The sequence below is a fragment of the Bubalus kerabau genome, chromosome 3, assembly GCF_029407905.1.
Source record: "Bubalus kerabau isolate K-KA32 ecotype Philippines breed swamp buffalo chromosome 3, PCC_UOA_SB_1v2, whole genome shotgun sequence".
Taxonomy (NCBI): domain Eukaryota; kingdom Metazoa; phylum Chordata; class Mammalia; order Artiodactyla; family Bovidae; genus Bubalus; species Bubalus kerabau.
The window spans coordinates 161,289,084-161,308,925 of record NC_073626.1 but is presented as its reverse complement, the minus strand read 5'-3'; the positions used below and the strand labels follow the sequence as shown (position 1 = coordinate 161,308,925).

The 19,842-nt window shown below is 51.0% G+C and overlaps 3 protein-coding genes across 15 annotated transcripts; 1 reads left to right on the top strand and 2 right to left on the bottom strand.

The window, feature by feature from the left end:
• Positions 1–1,358: 1,358 nt before the first annotated feature.
• On the bottom strand, positions 1,359–4,782 carry STK16 (serine/threonine kinase 16). 6 transcript variants are annotated; one of them, XM_055573526.1, is made up of 8 exons: positions 4,678–4,782; positions 4,131–4,320; positions 3,368–3,587; positions 2,984–3,117; positions 2,693–2,813; positions 2,472–2,567; positions 1,956–2,077; positions 1,359–1,848 (listed from the first exon to the last, which is right to left on the bottom strand). In XM_055573526.1, exons 2-8 carry the CDS (start codon positions 4,214–4,216, stop codon positions 1,710–1,712), a joined length of 918 nt encoding a protein of 305 aa, XP_055429501.1. In that variant the 5' UTR covers positions 4,217–4,320; positions 4,678–4,782; the 3' UTR covers positions 1,359–1,709. The 6 variants fall into 6 exon arrangements, with proteins under 6 accessions (XP_055429501.1, XP_055429502.1, XP_055429503.1 ...); XM_055573527.1 differs by lacking the exon at positions 4,678–4,782 and adding an exon at positions 4,528–4,657; XM_055573528.1 differs by lacking the exon at positions 4,678–4,782 and having other exon boundaries at positions 3,368–3,655; positions 4,131–4,589.
• Positions 4,783–4,849: 67 nt separating this feature from the next.
• On the top strand, positions 4,850–13,197 carry GLB1L (galactosidase beta 1 like). Of its 2 annotated transcripts, XM_055573521.1 has the most exons (17): positions 4,850–4,971; positions 6,499–6,625; positions 6,805–6,971; positions 7,221–7,371; positions 7,533–7,593; positions 9,759–9,853; positions 9,952–10,126; positions 10,215–10,273; positions 10,377–10,498; positions 10,610–10,650; positions 10,849–10,967; positions 11,281–11,355; positions 11,455–11,544; positions 11,659–11,772; positions 12,045–12,176; positions 12,398–12,613; positions 12,782–13,197. In XM_055573521.1, exons 2-17 carry the CDS (start codon positions 6,557–6,559, stop codon positions 13,037–13,039), a joined length of 1,944 nt encoding a protein of 647 aa, XP_055429496.1. In that variant the 5' UTR covers positions 4,850–4,971; positions 6,499–6,556; the 3' UTR covers positions 13,040–13,197. The 2 variants fall into 2 exon arrangements, with proteins under 2 accessions (XP_055429496.1, XP_055429498.1); XM_055573523.1 differs by lacking the exon at positions 12,398–12,613.
• ANKZF1 (ankyrin repeat and zinc finger peptidyl tRNA hydrolase 1) lies at positions 13,154–19,656 on the bottom strand. Of its 7 annotated transcripts, none has more exons than XM_055573515.1 (14): positions 19,358–19,656; positions 19,066–19,244; positions 17,877–17,989; positions 17,559–17,661; positions 17,243–17,436; positions 16,736–16,848; positions 16,495–16,642; positions 15,998–16,226; positions 15,679–15,825; positions 14,509–14,980; positions 14,237–14,348; positions 13,937–14,104; positions 13,708–13,799; positions 13,154–13,486 (listed from the first exon to the last, which is right to left on the bottom strand). In XM_055573515.1, the coding sequence occupies exons 2-14, from the start codon at positions 19,211–19,213 to the stop codon at positions 13,363–13,365; spliced, it is 2,163 nt and encodes a 720-aa protein (XP_055429490.1). In that variant the 5' UTR covers positions 19,214–19,244; positions 19,358–19,656; the 3' UTR covers positions 13,154–13,362. The 7 variants fall into 7 exon arrangements, with proteins under 7 accessions (XP_055429490.1, XP_055429489.1, XP_055429492.1 ...); XM_055573514.1 differs by having other exon boundaries at positions 19,066–19,241; XM_055573517.1 differs by having other exon boundaries at positions 19,521–19,656.
• Between the last annotated feature and the right edge of the window lie 186 nt (positions 19,657–19,842).

Below are 19,842 nucleotides of genomic sequence, written 5' to 3'. Positions count from 1 at the left end.
TGCTGCCCTCACTATGTGCTGCTCATGACTTTTTCCTTCCGTGGCTGAAGGTTAGACCTGCCAAGGGGCCCTTGCCAGGCCCGGGAAACACGACCCCATGTACTACCCTAGGAGTGCCCAGGATAGGGGGGAGATGAGGACCGGATCTTGGACCTGTCCAACATGAGCCATTAAAGGATCTGAGGCTTCACTTCCTTTCCAAGTAGGAGTTTAAGCCCAGCAGTTTCTGTATTTGAGAGTTAAACTGCTACCCTATTCTTCCTGCTGCTCTGCATTCACCGACACTGGAAGCAAAGCTTGGCCCAGACACCTCTGTGCGTTTTAAGGGCTTGGGAGTGGGGCTGAGCAGGCCCAGAGTTCCTGGGCATGGAGCCTAGTCATAAGCTTGGGGGCTGGGAGGGAACAAGGGCGATCTCCTAGAGTTGTTTGTCAGTGCACCTCCCAGCAGCTTTGCAGAGCTTACTTTTGGTCTTGCTGTTTTGCTGGGGCCTAGGGTTGTGCCATTAAAAGTCAGGTCATCTCCCCTCTGTTTGTGCTTTCTTTCTGGCCTCAGCTTCTCTGCTAGCTGGTGGGAGCCTCCTGCCGGGGCCCTGGGGAGAACTTCAAGGTTGCTAATAGGCACCCCAGGACCCACACTGACGTCAGCAGTTGGGGGGTGGGCACGGTTGGCGGGGGAGGGGGACAGGAGCGTCACTCTCAGGAGCAGGAGACGCCAACCCTGCCCTCCCTGGTGATTCAGGGACGCAGTGCCCTTCCCGAGGGAACAGGTTTCCAGCCCAGCAAAGGCAGGGCCCCTGTTTACTCAGCAGAGGAGGCAGGAAGTGGCAGCTGGATACTGCCACACCACACAGGCCCCATTAATCATTAACTATGTGTGAACCAGAACCATCTGGGAGAGATTCTGGACTAAAATGTCCACCACTTCCACTCCCCTTGCCCCCAGGCAGAGGCTGGAAACCAGTTGTGTGGTTGTCCCAAAGCTTCCTCAGGTGTCTCCACCCAGAACCCCTTCCTGGAAAACCAGCTCGGCTGCTCTGACTAAGCTACCCAACCATGGGAATGAAGAAAGAATGAGGTGAGGGTGCTTTAAGGGGGCCCTTGGCCCAGTTCTTGGCATAGAAACCAGCTCAGGCCAGGGCAGTTTGAAGTTTTTGACTAAGACAAGCTAGAAGAAGAAGTGCCCACTCCCCCACCAGCCAAACCTAAGGTAGGGACACCTGCCTCCCAATGTGGAGGGATGGTTATGCCACCCCCGAGGCTTCGCCAGTCCCTCTTCTCTCCAGGCTCTCCCCGGGAAAAGGCAGCCAGCCTTTGGGTGCCCTGCACCTCCTCTCACTCCAGGAACATCGAGACTGAGATCACACCAAGCTGCTTTCACTTTATTCTTGTTTTATACATTCTCCTGCCCCCAGATTTGGAAGCAGATCATGATGTATGCTCAGCAGTCCTGCTCAGAGCCTTGACTATATTCTATCAGTTCCCCTCTCCCCATCCCCCACCGTGACCCAGGCAGGCCTCCAGTCCAGTTACTGCTCTTGGAGGTGAGACAACAGAATCAGAGACAGAAGACTGAGCAAACTGTCCCAGCCCCCAGCTGCCCCCAGTGACAAGGGCACGGTCCTGGACTGAATGCATGGAGATTCTACTGAGGGCGGGCGGCTCCTTGCCAAGGCACAGGGGCCACCTTCTCAACGTGGCCACAGGTTTGTTCAGATGTGGGTAGTGTGCTCGTCCCAAGCCGGGGGCTGCAGCACCTCCAACTGACTCAGGAGCAGAGGAATGTGAGGGCGCTGCTGGGGGTCCACAGTCATCATTGAGGTCAGCAGCTGCCGCAAGGCTGAAGAATGCCTGCAGAAGGAGGAGGGGAGGGTGAGGAGGGCGGCCGCCCCCTGTGCTCTGACTCCTGCAAATGGAAGGGAGGAGCCTGAAGTGCCCCTGCTCCTTTCAGAGCTCACCTGGGGCTCTGCGGGATGCTAAGTTGGTTCTGCACTGCAAGGGCCACGCTGTCACCCTTCTGGAACACCATGTCGTAAGGGCCTTCCCCAAACATCATGGCATATAGCACACAACCTAGGGACTGAGCATAACTTGGTTATTCCTTGGAAGGGGACCAATGGAGTCATCTCTCTTTCATTCTGTAGTGAAAGGAGACTACAGTATGTCACGTGACACCACCAGGGCCCCAGAGAAACTGCCAGTTAGCTGAGGCCTCTGCATCTTGCGCTGAGCCGCTGCCTCCAGCCCTGACATTTAGTTATATTTATCCTGCTCAAAGGACAAGATTACACCACTTCCTGAGCAACTGAGTCCAGTGTCAGTGACAGTTCCCAGGAAGGAAGTCGAGGGGGGATTGGGACATACATGCTTCCTGGGGTCCCATGCACTGGAAACCAAAGACTTGCTTCTCCAGTTCACAGCAGCTACAGAGCAGCACTCCTCCCCTCCCACACTCCCACCCACACGCTCCTCACCCAGACATCAGTCCGCTCATCGATGACACAGTGGCTTTGCACGGAAAAGAGCTCCGGGGCCCGGTAGGAGATGGTGCACCGCTGGGCTGCCCAGTCCTGGAACAGTGGCCCCAGAGCTCAGAAGCAGGGCACAGGTCTTGGTCATGTGACCAAACTGGGGCATGCACCAGAAGGGCTTGAGGATGGGGAAGAGATGGGCAAAGGACTCTGGAAACTCTTACCTGGAGGGCCAGAGCCTGGCGGGAGCCCTCCACGTGGATGCATGCTTGATTCATGGACCCCAAGTCCATTAGAACCGGCTGCCCCTCATCGCCAAGCAAGATATTGGTGGGTTTCAGGTCCCTGCAGGGAAGTAGAAATGACCCATGAGCATCCCTGAACCAGAAGGCCAGGATCCTAGCGGGGCAAAAGAATCACGGGGACTGTTCCTGGAGAAGAGCACAGAGATCTCTCATTTCTCTTGATGAGGCTCTTCCTTTCTGTCCAGCAAGTGCATGGAGCCTCCCACTGACCTGTGGGCGTAACCCTTGGCGTGAATAGCCTCAAGGCCTCTGCAGATACCCAGCAGCAGCCAAATGATTTGCTCTTCAGTCAAGAAGTTGCCTTTGTCCTTCAGCTTTTCTATCTCATTCCACAGCGTACCTCTCTGCAAAACAAGTTTCCCCGCAGTTGATGTTTTTAGCCTCCACTCCCTGAGCCTGATTCTTTCCCTATGTCAGAATCTATAGCAATTTCACCACACACCCTACAGCCCCAGGTGGGTTCCTTAAACCCCAAATCTGAAATGCTCAAACCAGAACATGACTTCTGCTTCCTAATGTGCTTGACTGCTCATAATAGCCCTTGGCACACACGGCTCTGTTGCAACCCCCTCCATAGCCAGGAGACTTTCTGACCTTGAAGAAGGGTAGCAGCAGCCAGGCCTCATGTTTAGTGCCTCGCTCTCTCAGACAATAAGCCACGAGGCGAAGGATGTTGGGGTGATGGAAGAGGCGATGCATGTCTGCTTCTCGTTGGGCCTCCTCCTGGTCCTGCTGCTCATGACACAGGATTCGCTTCAGGGCGTAGAACTGTCCATCATGTAACCCCTCCACTAGGTCCACAAAGCTGAACCCACTGTGGGCCAAAGGGGTCAGTGAAGGACCAAGGTCATCTCCCATACTGCTGGGATCCAGAGGAATTCCCTGGGGAGAAGTGCGGGGGAAGGGGGGGTGTCTTTCCCATTTACTAGCAACCCTCCCAAGGTGTGACTCTAAAAAGAAGTCTGAAGATTATTAACATTGAGCAAGGACACAGTCACTTCCTAGGTCCTATGGTCTTAATGCAGGGCTTCAATAAATATTAAATAAATAACAGCCAACCTTTATCAAGTGCTATGAATCAGGCAATAGGGGAGACACTTGATACGAATTATCTCATTTAGTCCTCACAGCCCCGCCATTGAAGCACAATTAGCTCTAATAAGCAGATAAAGCAACTAGGTCTTATCAAGGCCATACATGGTGACTCTAGGAAGACTGGTTCCACAATCCACTTTCTTGACCACCAAGGAGCTGGGCTTTGTCCGGTGAATCAGAGGCTCTGTGCCCCTATCCTGTGCTGACTGCTGTCCTTCAAACACCACAATTCTTGGGACTAAATGATTTCCAAAACACTCACCCCTCCCCCAGTTTATGGATGAAGAGATAGCGCTTATGGTCAATGGTGACAGTTCCCCGAGAGCAGATGCAAAGCGCGTGGCCCATAGTGTCTCAGTCATCCTACTCAAGGACGGTCTGAAGCTGCCAAAGGGTTCGTCCAGGTCGAGTGGTCTCTTTCAGGCAAGTTGCTGGGGCTCCAGCAAATCATGCTGGAAGGAAAAGAATGGCAGGTCGTGCGCGGGGCACAATCCAGAAGACCCCCTAAAGGGCCAACGTGGAGCGCTCAGGCCCAGGTCTCCGAACCTAGAGAAAATAAGCCCTGACAACGCCAGCTCCAAGAAGGCTGGAGTCAGGTGCCTTAAAAAGGCCCAGGCCCCGCGGCGACTCCTAGGCCACTTCCTCCAACCCCGGCCCACCTTCAGGCGGCCCCTCACTCGCACACCCTACTGGGCTGCAGAGGCAGGGCACGGGGTAGTTCCGGGAAGAAGTGCTAGGCCCGGACCCACCACTTGCAGAGCCCACTCCGGGTCTTGGTCTGGGTGGGTCAGCCAGGACACCGCACTCACCCGGCTTTAGCTGCAGGGAAGCGCCAGAGACCGGAAGCATTGGATACGTCATCAGTCCGCGCCGGCGTAACGGCCCGCAGTATCCTAGCAACCGCTGAGCACTAGGACGATGTGGGGGCGCGGAGCTGAGAGGCCGGGGGCGGGTTAGGCCTGGGGGAGAACGGGTCCCAGGACCCGGGTGAGGGTTCCACACCTGGCCTGCAGTGGGGGTCAAGACGCAGGCACCTACGTCAAAGGGGAGCAAAGCTGGGCTTGGCCCGAGGCCCCCAGGACCTGCATCTCCCAATGCCAGAGGTAGGAGGCGCCATACCTCCCGTGCACCGGGTGGCCGACTGGGGGTCCAGCCCGGAGGTGGATGCTCAGAGGGGGCGGGAGCTGGCAGCCTGCACCCCTTTGCAGCTCTGATCAGTACAACCTTGCGGGCTCTGGCCTGTATCCTATTACCGTAGTCTCAGTAGTTAAGAGCTCAGGCTCTTGAACTAGACTAGGGTCTGAATCTTAATAAACCATTAGCTGTGTCACCTGGACAAGTTACTTAGCCTCTAGGAACCTCACTTTCCCTAACTGTAAAATAGGTGTAAGAGTACCTAAAGTTAAATGCATGAACTCTGAGGCCAGACTGCCTCATTCAAATCCCAGCGCTACTAAACTAGTTATGTGACCTTGTTAACAGGCTAATATTTCTATCCTTCAATCACCTCATCAGTAAAATGGAAATTATTATCTACTTCATGGAGTTGTTTGAAGATTAAATGAGAGGTGAAGTGCTTACTATAGTGTTTGATGCATAGCCCTGAGTAGTGTCCATAAGCAGAAATAGCAATAATAACTATTATTATTATCCTGGTCTTCACATCCCAGGCTTGGGACTGTGAAGGCAGTGAGTGATGGAAATTCACAAATTTCCAAACCTTGGAACTTTGATGTCTTTTGCCCAGGCAGGGGTAAATTGGAAAGGGGCGCACATCCAAAGACGATAGGATGGCCTAGATGGTCTCTTTTGTTGAAACAGGACAGGATTCTCTAGGAAGAAGATTCCTCTTGTAACCTGATCCCCACCCCAACTCCCACTCCCCTTTCATATACTGAGAAGATATCCTCTGGTTTCCCTTGGGTCTGAACCTGGATCTGACATTCATCTAGATTTAACCTGCTGTATACTGAACCCTGTGATAGCAACAGAGGATTCAGGATGGACAAGGCTCTCCCTATCCTCAGGGGGCTCAGTGTAGCGGACTTCTCAATGTAACTACTTCTCAATCCTGAATGTGCTCAGAGCACCCAGAAATCTTGTTAAAATACAAATTCTGATTCTACAGGTCTGAGGTAGGGTCTGAGACTCTGCATTTCTAACAAGCTCCCAGGTAATGTTGATGAAGCTGGTTCATGAACCAGTAGCAAGATATAGAGGGTTTTACAAACTAGAAGAGTAGCAGGCCGGAGAAGGCAATGGCACCCCACTCCAGTACTCTTACCTGGGAAAATCCCATGGACGGAGGAGCCTGGAAGGCTGCAGTCCATGGGGTCGCTAGGAGTCAGACACGACTGAGCGACTTCACTTTCGCTTTTCACTTTCATGCATTGGAGAAGGAAATGGCAACCCACTCCAGTGTTCTTGCCTGGAGAATCCCAGGGACGGGGGAGCCTGGTGGGCTGTCGTCTATGGGGTCGCAGAGTCAGACACGACTGAAGCGACTTAGCAGCAGCAGCAGCAGCAGCAGCAGAGTATCAGGCAGCTGCAGGCTGGAGACAAAGTCCAGGCTAATCGCCTGGCAACTTGCGGTGGTCTCCGCCCACTTGCTCGCTGAGGTTCTCTCCCAGGAATCCTCCACGTGACCGCCGGACCACCGTCTCTGACTGGAAGAGCCCCAAAAGCGCCATGGCTCCCAAGAAACCTCTCTGCCTTCCCTTCCTGCTGCTCCCGCTCCTGACGCTGCTGCTGCCCCAGGTAGGATGGGAGAATCGAACCAGCCGCTGGGTGCGGTGAGACAGGGTCAGATCTGGCGGAGGAGAGAGTGAAAGTGAAAACAACAAAATACTGGGAAGGGCTAGTTCCGTCTCCTCTGCTCTTGGCAGACGCTGACTCCGGACTCCAGCCCCCTGTGAGCACGGTTTCTCCCCTTACAGGCAGACACTCGGTCTTTCGTAGTGGATCGGGATCATAACAGATTCCTCCTGGATGGGGTCCCGTTCCGCTACGTGTCTGGCAGCCTGCACTACTTTCGGGTACCGCGGGTGTTTTGGGCAGACCGGCTTCTCAAGATGCGAATGAGTGGCCTCAACGTAGTACAGTTGTAAGAAGTGCTCATGAGAGCTATGGAAGGGTGGGATTCACTCCTCCTACCATGCCCTTAAGAAGGGGACCAGGACAGGAAGACTGGCTGGGTATGAGGACTGTAGCTCCAGGGCTTCCCTGCCAAGGGTGGGAAAGGGGAGGGCCAGGACCTCCTTCCCACAGCTTCCTGGAGATTCCTGCAGGCCTGAGCTCCTTGGCCTCCCTGGCTTCTCCCTGTCTTGGGCCCTGTTAACCTCTTCTTTTTCAGTTATGTGCCCTGGAACTACCATGAGCCAGAGCCTGGGGTCTATAACTTTAATGGCAGCCGTGACCTCTTTGCATTTCTGAAAGAGGCAACTTTAGCAAACCTGTTGGTCATACTGAGACCAGGACCTTACATCTGTGCAGAGTGGGAGATGGTGAGTTAGTTGGAGAAGGGATAGAAGCAAAGCTTCCCATGTGCCCCGACTCTAGGGCCACTTCCATCACTACCCTCAACTCCTTCCCTTCTTACCTACCCTATCCTACTCTCAGACAACAAAGCCCACTCACTTTTTTGTTGTCATTATGTTTGTCTCAGGGGGGTCTCCCAGCCTGGTTGCTTCGAAAACCTAAAATTCATCTGAGAACCTCAGATCCAGGTGGGTAGAGAAAAAAAGACTGGACTCAGAAAAAAGCAAACAATAACAAAATGGGTCATTTGGGTACCCAAAACAGAGATCATTCATTCAAATTATTTACTGTTTTAATCCTGCCCAGCAGGATGCTGGGAACTGAGGGACCAGACAGACTCAGTGTGGAAGACACATTAATTAAAAACACACACACACACACACACACACCCCCAAAACCTATATAAGATTATTTTTAAAATATTACACAAGAAAATGGACAAGGAGTTGAGATAGTGAATAACAGGGCCTCTTTTAGGTAGGAAAGCCAGAAAAGGCTTTTCTGAAATGACATTTCAGTTACTCTAGGGAAGGGAAAGCACTGGGCATATGAAGAGTGAAGTCAGAATGACCAGGTAGAGGAATGGTGTGCTATTCTGGGGGGAGGGCGGTGCTGTGAGTCTTGTGGGATCATGGTTCAGATGAAGGATTGAAACTGGCCCCTTGGCAGTGAGAGCTCAGAGTCCTAACTACTAGACCACAGGGAATTTCCAGGTATGGTATATTTTAAGGCCCAGAGGTAGGACAGAACACTGGCATGAGTGAGGCCAGTGTGGCTGAAGCACAGCAGGTAGGGGAGAGGAGTATGAGAAATTGGAGCTATATAGTGAGTGTTAATGCAGGACCTTTCAGACCATTGTAAGGGGTTTGCCTTTTATTATAAACACAGTAGAAAGTCACTGAAAGGGTTTAACCAAAATTATCTGATTTGTTTTCAGATTACGTTAGCCTGCATGTGGAAAATGGATTGAGGGGAGCAAGGGTAGAGGTGGAGAAACTTAACTAGGAGACTATGATTGTAGTTGACGAGAGATGGCTCCTGGTGGTGGTAGTGGTGGAAATGCAAAGAAGAGGGCAGAAATGAGCTATAGGTGGGAGATAAAGGTCAACAGGACTCAACTGACAGATTTTGATGAGAACGGGAGCAGTGGTGGAGTGGTGGGAGGACAGTGTGGGTAGGATGAGGAAAGAAAGCAATCAAGTATTCAGCCAGTCAAGGTGGTGCTGCCATTTACTGACTTAGGGAAGACAGAGAAGACTAGCGGTGGCAGAAGGTCAACATTTGGGGGAAAAACAATAGTTCTGGGCATGTTAAAATTTTATCATTCAAGGGATGCGATTTAGTGTATGCTTGGATTAAAGGAGGCAGTGCAGCCTGGCCCTCCTTTATACAGAACACAAAATGTAAAGGAATTAAATGCTTTAAGAATATAAAGATAGCCTCTAAAACATCTTTCATTAACTCCACCTTTGAGAGTCCACTATCTGCTAGGCACTGTCCTCAATGACAGGGATGCAGCCAATGAACCTGACAGTCAAGGTTCCTGCTCACTAGTAGGGGAGACCGACAGGAAACAATTACAGACACACACGCTTAATTTTAATTTCTTAAGCACTTGAGAAGGGAGTACGAGGTGATGTGAGAGAGTGTAACGGGGAATCTGCCATCATCTAGGATATCAGAGGTTTTCTTGGGGAAGTGAAATGTAAGTTGAGTCCTGAAGCCTGACTTGGAGTCACCTAGGTAAGGAGGCAGAGGTCATGCATGAAGACCCTGAGGGTGAGTCAACAAAAATCACCAACAGGAGTTGAGAATTGAAGACATGCCACCTCATATAATGATCTTTCATTTGCTGACTTAATGTCCTGGACTGGCAGTTCCATCAGGGTGCAGGTCAGATATTCTACAATTTTGTGAATTCCCATACCTGAGTCTGGTGGGAGCCTGTAACCCCTAGAGTCCATGGGGTCACAAAGAATCAGAAGTGACTGAGCACACAGGCACACACACGTGTATGCTACATCATAGCGATCTCAAGTATTATATATGGTTATGTAATAGCTCCATGTGATGTGTTTTAACATTTTTTTCTGACATTTAAAAAGTGAATTCTCAAGAAACACTGCTTTGTTTCCTATGCTCAAATTTCATTGCCATGCAAATATACAAGTGCTTAGGATTCAGAGTTTCCTCTGACAAGTCACTGCTTCCCAGACGGAGTTATGGAAAAGTGGGATGATACACAGTGCTTCCCCGAGTTCAGGAGGCACTCAAGATGCTAGCACTGATGTTAAGAGTGGGGGCCGAGGAGGTGGCAGTGCCCTAACCAGCAGAGCACTGCCCCTTCCTTTAGACTTCCTTGCTGCAGTGGACTCCTGGTTCAAGGTCTTGCTGCCCAGGATATATCCATGGCTCTACCACAATGGGGGCAACATCATTAGCATTCAGGTACCAGGGGAAAGTTGACTGGGCTAGGGGAAGGAGGTGCCAGTGGCCTTAATTTCTCCATCTCAGAGCTGACCTCCACTTTTCCTTTCCCCTGGCAGGTGGAGAATGAATATGGTAGCTACAGAGCCTGCGACGTGAGCTACATGAGGCACCTAGCTGGGCTCTTCCGAGCGCTGCTTGGAGACAAGATCTTGCTCTTCACCACAGATGGGCCTGAAGGACTCAAATGTGGCTCCCTCCAGGGACTCTATACCACTGTAGATTTTGGCCCAGGTCTCCCAAGCAAGGGTTCAGAATGAAGTCTGGGGAAGGGGCCCCTGTTTCATGTTGCTTACCTTGCACCTTTGCCTCCTTTCTGCAGCTGACAACATGACCAAGATCTTTGGCCTGCTTCGGAAGTATGAACCCCGCGGGCCCCTGGTGAGGAGCCAGAGGGGAGGCCAGTCAAAGCAAGAGGCAGCGTGGGGAATGGGTGGTGCTCAGGTCCCATCTTCCTCACAGCTCCTTTCACTTCACGCTCTAGGTGAACTCTGAGTACTACACAGGCTGGCTGGATTACTGGGGCCAGAATCACTCCACACGCTCCATTCCAGCTGTAACCAAAGGACTAGAGAAAATGCTCAAGTTGGGAGCCAGTGTGAACATGTAATTGGGAAGCACTGGGGCCAACATGAAATCTGTAACTGGGTGTTGGGGATGAAGGTTAAGATTCAATGGGTCAGCTTCTACCTTTCTCCCCACTCTCCCCTACTTCAGGTACATGTTCCACGGAGGTACCAACTTTGGATACTGGAATGGTGAGTCTAGACGGTCTCTGGGGTGGAGGCAGGGAGGCAGCAAGGAATTAAGAGTCTGAGGAATGCGTGAATTAGGATGTCTAGAAACTGGATATGGCTACCACTGCCCCTTCTGAGAGCAAAATTCTCTGCATGAATTTCTTTGCTTAGGCCTATCATCTGAAAGATGCATTGAATTAATTAAATTGGTTTGACTAGGTGCTGATGAGAAGGGACGCTTTCTTCCAATTACTACCAGCTATGACTACGACGCACCCATATCCGAAGCAGGGGACCCCACACCCAAGCTTTTTGCTATTCGAAATGTCATCAGCAAGGTGCCCTACCACTTCATTAAGCGCCAAAGGCTTTTACTAATTTAGGGGGAGGGGTGCCCAAATTATTTGTAAAGGGGTCCCATAAGTCAATGATTGTTGTCTGGACCACAAACCCTCTGAGCAGCCTATTGCAGCATTTCTCACTTACTCAGATGGGACTTCCTGGGGAGATACAAATACATACAATATTAGAGAATCTTTATGACCCCTGAAGCCCTTCCCTGGACCCCCGGTTAAGAACCCTGCACTAGGGTCTGGGAATAGGGTTTCTTTGTGTGCTTTTCCTATGGCTCCTGAGAGAATTTGGGCTCAGTTCCAGGAAGTTCCCTTGGGACCTTTACCTCCCCCCAACCCCAAGATGACGCTTGGACCTTTGAACCTACACCTGGTAAGCTCCTCCCCGTTATTCTCTGATACTGCGCAGCCTGTCCTGCCCTCTATTCTGAAAGTTCACTTATATTCTGATACTTTCTCCTTATTCTAATAGGATGGGAATTTGCTGGATTTCTTAGACTTCCTATGCCCCCAAGGGCCCATCCATTCAGTCTTGCCAATGACCTTTGAGGCTGTCAACCAGGTAAAGCATAATCCACCAACAGCTATACCAAGGGTCCCCTCAGTTATGCATCTTCCTCAGAGCATCCTTTCTTGTCTCTCAGCACATCTTATTTACTCGTTGTTCCACACCTAGGTCCATGGCTATATGTTGTATCGGACCTATCTGACCCATACTGTTTCTGAGCCAACACAACTCTGGGTGCCTAACAATGGAGTCCATGACCGTGCCTATGTGATGGTGGATGGGGTGAGGACCTAATTCCAGGTGACCTGTGAGCCCATTTCCTTTCCTCCCCAGCAAAGTTTCTGGTATCTACCTTTTCCCATTGCCTGCTCACATTTGCAGAGGGTAAGGTGGGATGAGGAAGAGTTTGACAAAGGCTAAGGTTCTAGAAGGAACTGACAGAAGGGCTTCGTTCTCTTTGCCCTCTAAATAATAGTGTCCTAATGTAGCTTTCTGGGTGGTGGCCACAAGCTAGATGCTGAGCCACTCCCTTTCACAGATCCTCTCATCCACAGGTATTTCAGGGTGTTTTGGAACGAAACATGAAACATAACCTATTTTTGATGGGGAAAATAGGGGCCACACTGGATGTCCTGCTGGAGAACATGGGGAGGCTCAGTTTTGGGTCTAACAGCAGTGACTTCAAGGTGAGCTCACTTTGCCCTCTCCCTCGCCCCCATACTCTTTACTGAACTCCCTAGAAAAGATAAGGGCCTAAAGGAAGAGCTATAGCCTTAGGGCTTAGAGAGCAGAGCAGCAGCTGGTGGGGGATCTGGACGTGGCCACTAGGTGCATTCCAGGGCTTGAGTAGCAGTAGTCTGGCCTTAGTACTTAGTGAATGATAAATTTTCATTTGCCTTCTTCACAGGGCCTGTTACAGCCACCAATTCTGGGGCAGACAGTCCTTACCCAGTGGCTGATGTTCCCCCTGAAAGTTGATAATCTTGTCAAAGGGTGGTTTCCCATCCAGCCGCTGAAACGCTCACATCCTCAGACCCCCTCTGGCCCCACCTTCTACTCTACCACCTTCCCAATTTTAAACTCAGGCGGGGACACATTTCTGTTTCTACCTGGATGGACGAAGGTATTGCTGATAGTGGGGGTGGGGTGAGGGGTAGGGTGGTAAGAGGGGAAAACCATGGAAGAAGGGAGAGCACAAATTATTCCTCTGATTAGGAGTCCCCCCACCCCCCAGCAAGGGGATAATTCTACCTCTCTGAGAGCTGATCCTTTCTTTTCCTCTACTCCCCAGGGCCAAGTCTGGATCAATGGGTTTAACTTGGGCCGCTACTGGACAAAGCGGGGGCCGCAGCAGACCCTCTATGTGCCAAGACCCCTGCTGTTTCCTAGGGGAGCCCACAACAGAATCACATTGCTGGAGCTAGAAAACGTGCCTCCTCAGCCCCAAATCCAGTTCCTGGATAGGCCCATCCTCAATAGCACCAAGCACAGGATGTACGTCTATTCCCTCTCAAGTGCCTCTGAACCAATGGAGTTAAGTGGGCACTGAAAGAAAGGTAATCCTTGGACCTGGGACAAGAGCAGTGGGCAGGATCCCTTCATGCTAGCCATGGTGACCGTAAGGAAACAAAGGCCACGGGCCTGAATGGAAGTACGAGTGCAGTTTCCTTGCCAAACTTTATTGTGATTAAAGTTCCAGAGACAGTACCAGCTCCACACACCTCTGTGGCCCTGTCTTTGCCCTGGTTCCTGAATGTCTTCACCCTAATCTTCCAAACACTCTGTGGTTCCGTGGGGGAAGAAGCAGCCTAGGGCCAGTGGGAATGTGCCCTCTCAGGGCCTAGCACTGGCCCCAGGTGGAGCTTTAAGAGATCAGGAAGAGGGCTTCCCAGCCTGACAGCGATGATCCCGGAGGCAGCGTGTGGAGCAGAAAGAGAAGTCAAGGTAGTGAAAAGGAACAAGGCCTCGGAGAGACATCCCACAACTCCAGCAGCGTCTGAATAAGAGGGAGAAAATGGCTGGAGAGGAATCCCAGAAACATTTCAATCCAAGCTTTCCCCTCCCACCCTGTCACTTCTGTTTTTATTCCAGAGGTTCCCAAAACATCTCAAATCCCCTCAACAGCCTTTCTGAACACAGAGCAGCACTTGCTCTACTTGTACAGAATGGCCCCGCCCACATCACAGCCCACCCCCCACACCTGCCCCCTCCACATACGGAATATTGCTGACTGTGACGGCGGGGTCGGGGGTCTGAGGGTTGAGGGCTCCCAACTGGGCAGCTAGTCTGCGCTCTGCAGCCAGAGCTCTCTGAGGGGAAGAGAAGCTGTGTTAAGCACAAGGCCTCAGTGGTGGACAGTGTGTCCAAGAAGTGATGGCTGCACACCAGGGAAGCGATCAGACCTCTGGGGAAGTGTTGCTGTGGAAGGAAGAACCCCCAGCCTCACCTTCTCCCGGTCGCTGAGGGCAGCAAATCGCTGCTGCTCTTCTTGCTCCTGCTTCTCCTGCTCCTGCCGCTTCCGCTGCTGTTCCTCCCTGTGCCGCCGGGCTGCCTTCTGCTCCCTTCTCCGAGTGGCCTGCCGTGCCTCCATTTCTGCTGTTAGCGGCCCCGGCACCTGGAGGATTTCCGGGAAAGCATAAGGTAAAGATCTGTACAGACTATCCTTGATAAGACTGTAGGAGAGTAGAAAAGATCTAGCCAGCATCTCTGATGCCTTCCCATTCTGCTGCTTCCTTCTTCAGCTGACCTGAGCTTTGCTGTAATCATAAGCATCTGGATTCTTCTCCATGAACCTCCGGAATTCATTGCGTGTCGATCTGTCAGCTGCAACTGTATACGGTGGCCGAGCTCGGGAATCCCTAAGTGCGAAAACCCCCCAGACAGGTTCAGTTTGCCTGCTGCACCTCCCAACATCGCCCAAGCAGACCAAGGGAAATACTGTTAATTAGGCAAGGCCAAGATTAGCGTCCAGATCATCCTCTGTACCCTAGTGGGGATCGGCATGAGGACTTCACTTACTGCACAGTGGGGTCCGCACCTGCCTCCAGCAGCAGGCGAACCACTGAGCCTCTCCCAGCTGCGGCTGCTGCGTGCAGGAGAGTGAAGCCACCGGAGCCCAAGGGGGCACTGAGCAGAGGCAGAACTCCAGGGTGTATGGGGCTGGCAGTGAATCGGTCCTTCAGCATCCCCACATCTCCAGCTCGGCAAGCAGCTAGAAGCACATCCCAGAGCTCCGACTGACAGGGGGACGTGGCCTCATCCCAGGGAGGCCGCAAAGGGGCTGACCCTGAAAGGGCCTCATCTTCCTTTGGTTGCTGGGAAAGAGTCATTTGTGCCCCAGACTCCAGGTCTTGCTTTCTCTCCCTCTTATTCCTTTTTCTCCTCCTTTGCTTGGGAAATACATCAAACTCACGAAGATCCAGCGTTCCCAGTGTCACCTCTACTAGCTCCAGCTCTACCTGGGAGCCATCTCCTCCTTCTGACTCTGATCCTAGGGGAAAAAAGTTGCTATGTTAGATCCATCTAAGGAATAAGAAGAGGGTAGAAGGGTGTGGGCTGCCCCAGATGCCTAAGAATGTACACAGAGAGATAATCCAGATCACTTGAAATAAAATTGTATTTTGTCACCCTAGATAAAATAGCATATCAAGAGCTGAAGCCATTAGTATCATGTGAAGAAATGAGGCTCACAGCCCCAGGGCAGGCCCAGAAGAAGCTATTCAGGGACGAGAGTCCCTGGACATTCCCATGACAGCCTTAGGGTAGTCAGAACAGAGGCACATGGAGCAGTTGACAGCCCTGCAGGTGATAGTCTGCAGCATGGGAAGCAACCCCTAGCTCCAAACCAGTGCACCCAAGAAGGCAAGTAAATTATGTTAAGATCCACACAACACATGTCCAAGCATCAACTTCATGCTAAGACTTTTCTAAGAACTAGAGATACATCAGTGATCAAAAGAGATGATAGGAGATTTGGAAAAATCACAAAACATATTTCAGTAATTGCTACCACGTACTGAACAGATGTGTGTGTGTGTGTGGGAGGCGGGGCGGCGGGGTTAGTGTGTAAGGGCTTACCTATAAATAGGGAAGTGGGTAAAGTTATGACAGTAGGAGATTTACCACTGCATTTCTAGGACAGACATCCCCCCAGAGAGAGACCTGACAATTGCCAGGTAGTGTGCAAACCCTGTGTGGGAGCTTCCTTGTTCTGCCCAAGTGCCTCATTTTCATCACTGGGGACTTTGCTTTCTTCCTCGATAACCTTCCTTTCTCTCACTCTCTTCCTGTGTGTCTGAGGTAAGTCCAACCTGCTTGTCTCCCGGGGGTCTTCTCCTGCCATAAAACAAAAGACTTAGCTGAGGAGAAGCCAGCTCAGGTTTCTGTCAATGAAAATGGCATCAGACTGCAGTCTGAGGGCTAGAAAACCATCTGGATGCATGCGAATGAGAACCCGAGGCCCGGGTGGAACATTTAGGGAGCATGAGGATCTAGAAGGAAAGCTCACCATGGATGTATAACGTGGTCAGCTTATGGATTACACGCTGTAGCTCTTGAAAGGTGGGTCTTCGGGTAGCGAGGGGGATATCCCAAAGTCGGGGATCTCCCCGGCGCAGGGGAGCCTCACGGCCCCCGAAGAACAAGGACCGGCCAGAGCGGGGTGCACGCAGCAGTATTGTCCCAGCCTCCTCCAGTGCCTTAGCCCAGTCTGGCCCTGCCAGCAGGTCACGAACTTCCTAGAGAAGACAGTAACTCAGCTCTGTAATTCTTCACTTGCTACTTTTAAACCTCCAACCAAAAACTGACGTACAGATGACGTGTAGGGAATGGGGAGTGGAGAATGAGAGGATTAAGACTCCTGGGCATCCACCCCATTCTACCTTCATCTACCCAGAAAGAACAAAGACAGGAACACAGGAGTCAGCCTCCCTGCTATACCATTTAATCAATCAAGAGGAGAGAAGTGGGGATTAGAGGCACACCAGACCTGGGCACGTAACTCACCTTATAGAGTGCGGCTTCATTGTAGCGCCTCAGACTGGCCCCAGCAGAGTGAGCAGCTGCACCCCGGGCATCCCGAAGCCCCTGGGCTATGCCCCGCTTGGCCCGCACTGTGTAGCGGTGAAAGGTTTTGTGTGTCAACACTTCTCGTCTGTAGACAGCACAGACTCAGTACTGGAAATGAGATGGTACTCCCAGGCTAACAGGATCCATTCCATCCTTGCCCCATGCAGCACCCTCTCACCCTTGGAAAATGGCACCAGCAAAGTGCCCAGCAGCAGCCATGAGCACCACACAGTCCCTGGGACCTCCACTCTGCAGGTTCTGAAGGAGCAGTTCTGGTTCTTCAAGGGGCACCTGGAGACACAGGAGCAGCACAAACATCTCTGCGGCACTTACTGGGAGTAAGAAACAAGTGCCAGTGCTACATGATTCACAGGCACCATCTCTTTTTGATACAACAGCTCCATGCTTGTCTCCATTTTATAAATAAGAAAATTAGAGGTTTGCAGAGGTAGTCAAGATCAAGTAGGAGAACCACAATTCCAACCTAGATCCGTCTATTTCCAAATTGAATTCCACTGCACTTGACCCTTCTAAGATTCAGGCCAGTTCGACTGTGCCATCAAGTGTGACACCCACCCTGAACAGGAAGGAAGGGAAGAAGTGAGAAACAGACTGTGCTGAGGGGAAATCTAGGCTGAGTGTACAGAAGGCTGGGACTGACCACACAATGTGTGCTGGCACTTGCCTGGCGAGGGCCTAGGACACAGCGATAGGCATAAAGAAACTGGCCCTGGGCATTCTGGAAAAGAACCCGATGCGGGTGGAAGCCTCGGGGTCGTGTAGGCTTCTCCAAGTCAGCCCTCTCCTCATCCAGTATCTGCAGATCCTCCTCACTGTCTGAGTCTGAGTCTTCTGATCCTGAGATGCTGGAAAGATCGCCTGAGAACAACGAAAGATACGAAAGCTTGGTGCCCCATCTTTGACCTTTCTTCAAGCTCCTCAACTAGGGTCTTTCTCCATCCCCATGACCGATTCGCACATGCTCTCCCACCAGTCATCACCTGTCGAACTCTGCTTTTCAAAGTCCAGGGCAGACAGGACAGGCTTGTCCTTTAGACGCTGCTTTAGGTTAAACCGATGCCAGTCAAGCTTGTAATGTTCCCTCTGGTATGAGGCAAAGAGGGAAGAACAATGTGGAAATATGCCTGACCCAGCCTTCTATGGTACCCGAGACCTAAAAAAGAACTCCACCAAGTATGACCAGGTAATACTAACTTCCTTACTTAAAATGTAGACCTTCATTAAAGACAAATTTCTACCTCTTTACCCCAACCATGACATTTTTGCTTCCACATTTAGCTCTGCACCTGGTCTTTTACCTGTTCCTGGTGGTTCTGGAAGACTTGGTCACAGGTTGAACAAAACAACTTCTCTGAAATATCCAGAGGACCCTGGAATGGTCTTCTTTCTGGGCTTATTTGCTCCTCTGTACCTAAAAAAGGGGAGGGTAAACAGAGGTAGAATGGGGGCCCAAATCCACACTAATCTAGGATTACACTCAGTGTCTGATACACAAAGCAGAAGATACAAATGAGAGAGATAGCATGTCATTGCCTTCAAGGAATTTAACAATCTAGTAATCATGAAATAAATGACACAGCAATCACTTTATAGAATAAATATGCTTCTGAAAAGATATGCATAGGATGAATATAAACACTGTGTGTAAATAAACAATAGGGATTGTTTAGAGGAATCCTGAAAGTGAAAGTGTTAGTCGCTCAGTTCTCTGACTCTTTGCAATCGCATGGACTGTAGCCCACCAGGCTCCTCTGTCCATCAAATTCTCCAGGAAAGAACACTGAAGTGGGTTGCCATGCCCTTCTCCAGATCTTCCCGACCCAGGGACTGAACCTGGGTCTCCCACATTGCAGGCAGATTCTTTACCATGTGAGCCACCAGTGAATGGTTTCTGGTAAGGTTAAGATTATTTTTAAACTGTGCAAATAACTCTTCCCCAATACCATCTTTTTAGCTTATATTTCCAATTACTGTATGCAGTTGTTATTTAAAAAAAAAAAAGTATAAGAAAACAGTTAAACTAAAGTAGTATGAAACCAACAGTAAGTTGTTCTATATTCAGCAAGAAGGAATGATTTGATTGGAATAGTTAAATTTGGGTGGTATCAAGGAATGGTGACGTGTTTTTGCAGGCAGTGGTGTTAATGTGATGAGGCATAAGCAATGGCAAGAGATTTGCTTGGAGACAATTCAGGAGCCTGTTCTAGAATCCAGCGATCGAGTGAAATTTTTTCTTTTTTAATCAGAAAACATGTACAAATGTTGCCTTAAATTCATAACAGTTAAGAAAAATATACACAAACTTCAGCGTAAAAGTAAAAAACAAACACTTCAGTTGGGAGCTGATAAATTTTATCCAGTGGAAGGAGATGTCAACAAGAGCTCCTAAGCTGGGAAACACCAGTAAGAATGTGTTCCCTGGAGGAGCAATAAGCTCCAAAGTGTCCTGTCATCTCTCTCAGGTCTACCCCACATCTTCCCAGATACCTGGACAGGAAGTCTGCAGAGACTGGGCCAAGGCCTCCTCGGGAAAGTGGCTCACCAGGCGCAGGCCCTGAAGGACCGGAGCATCCGTGCTGAGGTCAAACAGGGAGACCGACACAGGAGCCTGGGTTGCAGCTGGAGCCGGCGACATGGCTGAGCAGAAATTTACTTAGAAGCAGCTGCTGGAGCAGAAAGGTGGTTAAGAAAGAGAGCTTGCCAAAGCAAGGTCCTATGCCGCGTCCCCAGCCAGCGTGACTTCGTTTCTCCCACTCCGCAAGGCACCACGGCCACTCACCCGGGTACCAGGGGTGGACCCAAGGTTAATACGTGATCCCAGCCCGCTTTCTGAAATCCCCAGTCTCGGACCACACAAGAGTGAAATGGGCGCGAATTCAGCAACCAAATCGACTCCAGCAGAGTTAAAATCACCAGTCCCTTAACCAACTTCTCCTCGTTACCCGTGCGGTGAGTTCCAGCAGGGACTACACTGCGTGGACTCGCCCCGGCCCGCAGATGCTGCACTTAAGGTCAGATGGAGCGGAGAGGCACGGGAAGTCTGCAGTTCGAAGCCGGGATTTTTGCAACACCGTAACAAACTCGTCACTACGGAGGAGCGAAGAGGACAAAAGGCGTTGCTTGCATCTGAGCCCCGCCCCAGATAGAGCGCACAATTGGTTCCCTGACTTCCAGGGCCCGCCTCTAGCCTTTAGTCCCGCCTCGGACGCCGAGCATTAGCCGTCGTGTCTCCACCCCCATGTTCATTGGCCAGGCTAACTGCGG

Coding starts and splice junctions, on each gene's coding strand:
- STK16 (XM_055573526.1), bottom strand. CDS start 4,216: ATGGGCCACGCGCTTTGCATCTGCTCTCGGGGAACTGTCACCATTGAC. Junction 2,814..2,983: donor GCCAAGGGTTACGCCCACAG/GTCAGTGGGAGG, acceptor ACTTCCCTGCAG/GGACCTGAAACCCACCAATA. Junction 2,078..2,471: donor ATGAGCGGACTGATGTCTGG/GTGAGGAGCGTG, acceptor AGTTATGCTCAG/TCCCTAGGTTGTGTGCTATA.
- GLB1L (XM_055573521.1), top strand. CDS start 6,557: ATGGCTCCCAAGAAACCTCTCTGCCTTCCCTTCCTGCTGCTCCCGCTC. Junction 6,626..6,804: donor TGACGCTGCTGCTGCCCCAG/GTAGGATGGGAG, acceptor CTCCCCTTACAG/GCAGACACTCGGTCTTTCGT. Junction 7,372..7,532: donor TCTGTGCAGAGTGGGAGATG/GTGAGTTAGTTG, acceptor TGTTTGTCTCAG/GGGGGTCTCCCAGCCTGGTT.
- ANKZF1 (XM_055573515.1), bottom strand. CDS start 19,213: ATGTCGCCGGCTCCAGCTGCAACCCAGGCTCCTGTGTCGGTCTCCCTG. Junction 17,437..17,558: donor TGAAAAGCAGAGTTCGACAG/GTGATGACTGGT, acceptor CGTTGTTCTCAG/GCGATCTTTCCAGCATCTCA. Junction 16,227..16,494: donor ATGAAGCCGCACTCTATAAG/GTGAGTTACGTG, acceptor TGTCTTCTCTAG/GAAGTTCGTGACCTGCTGGC.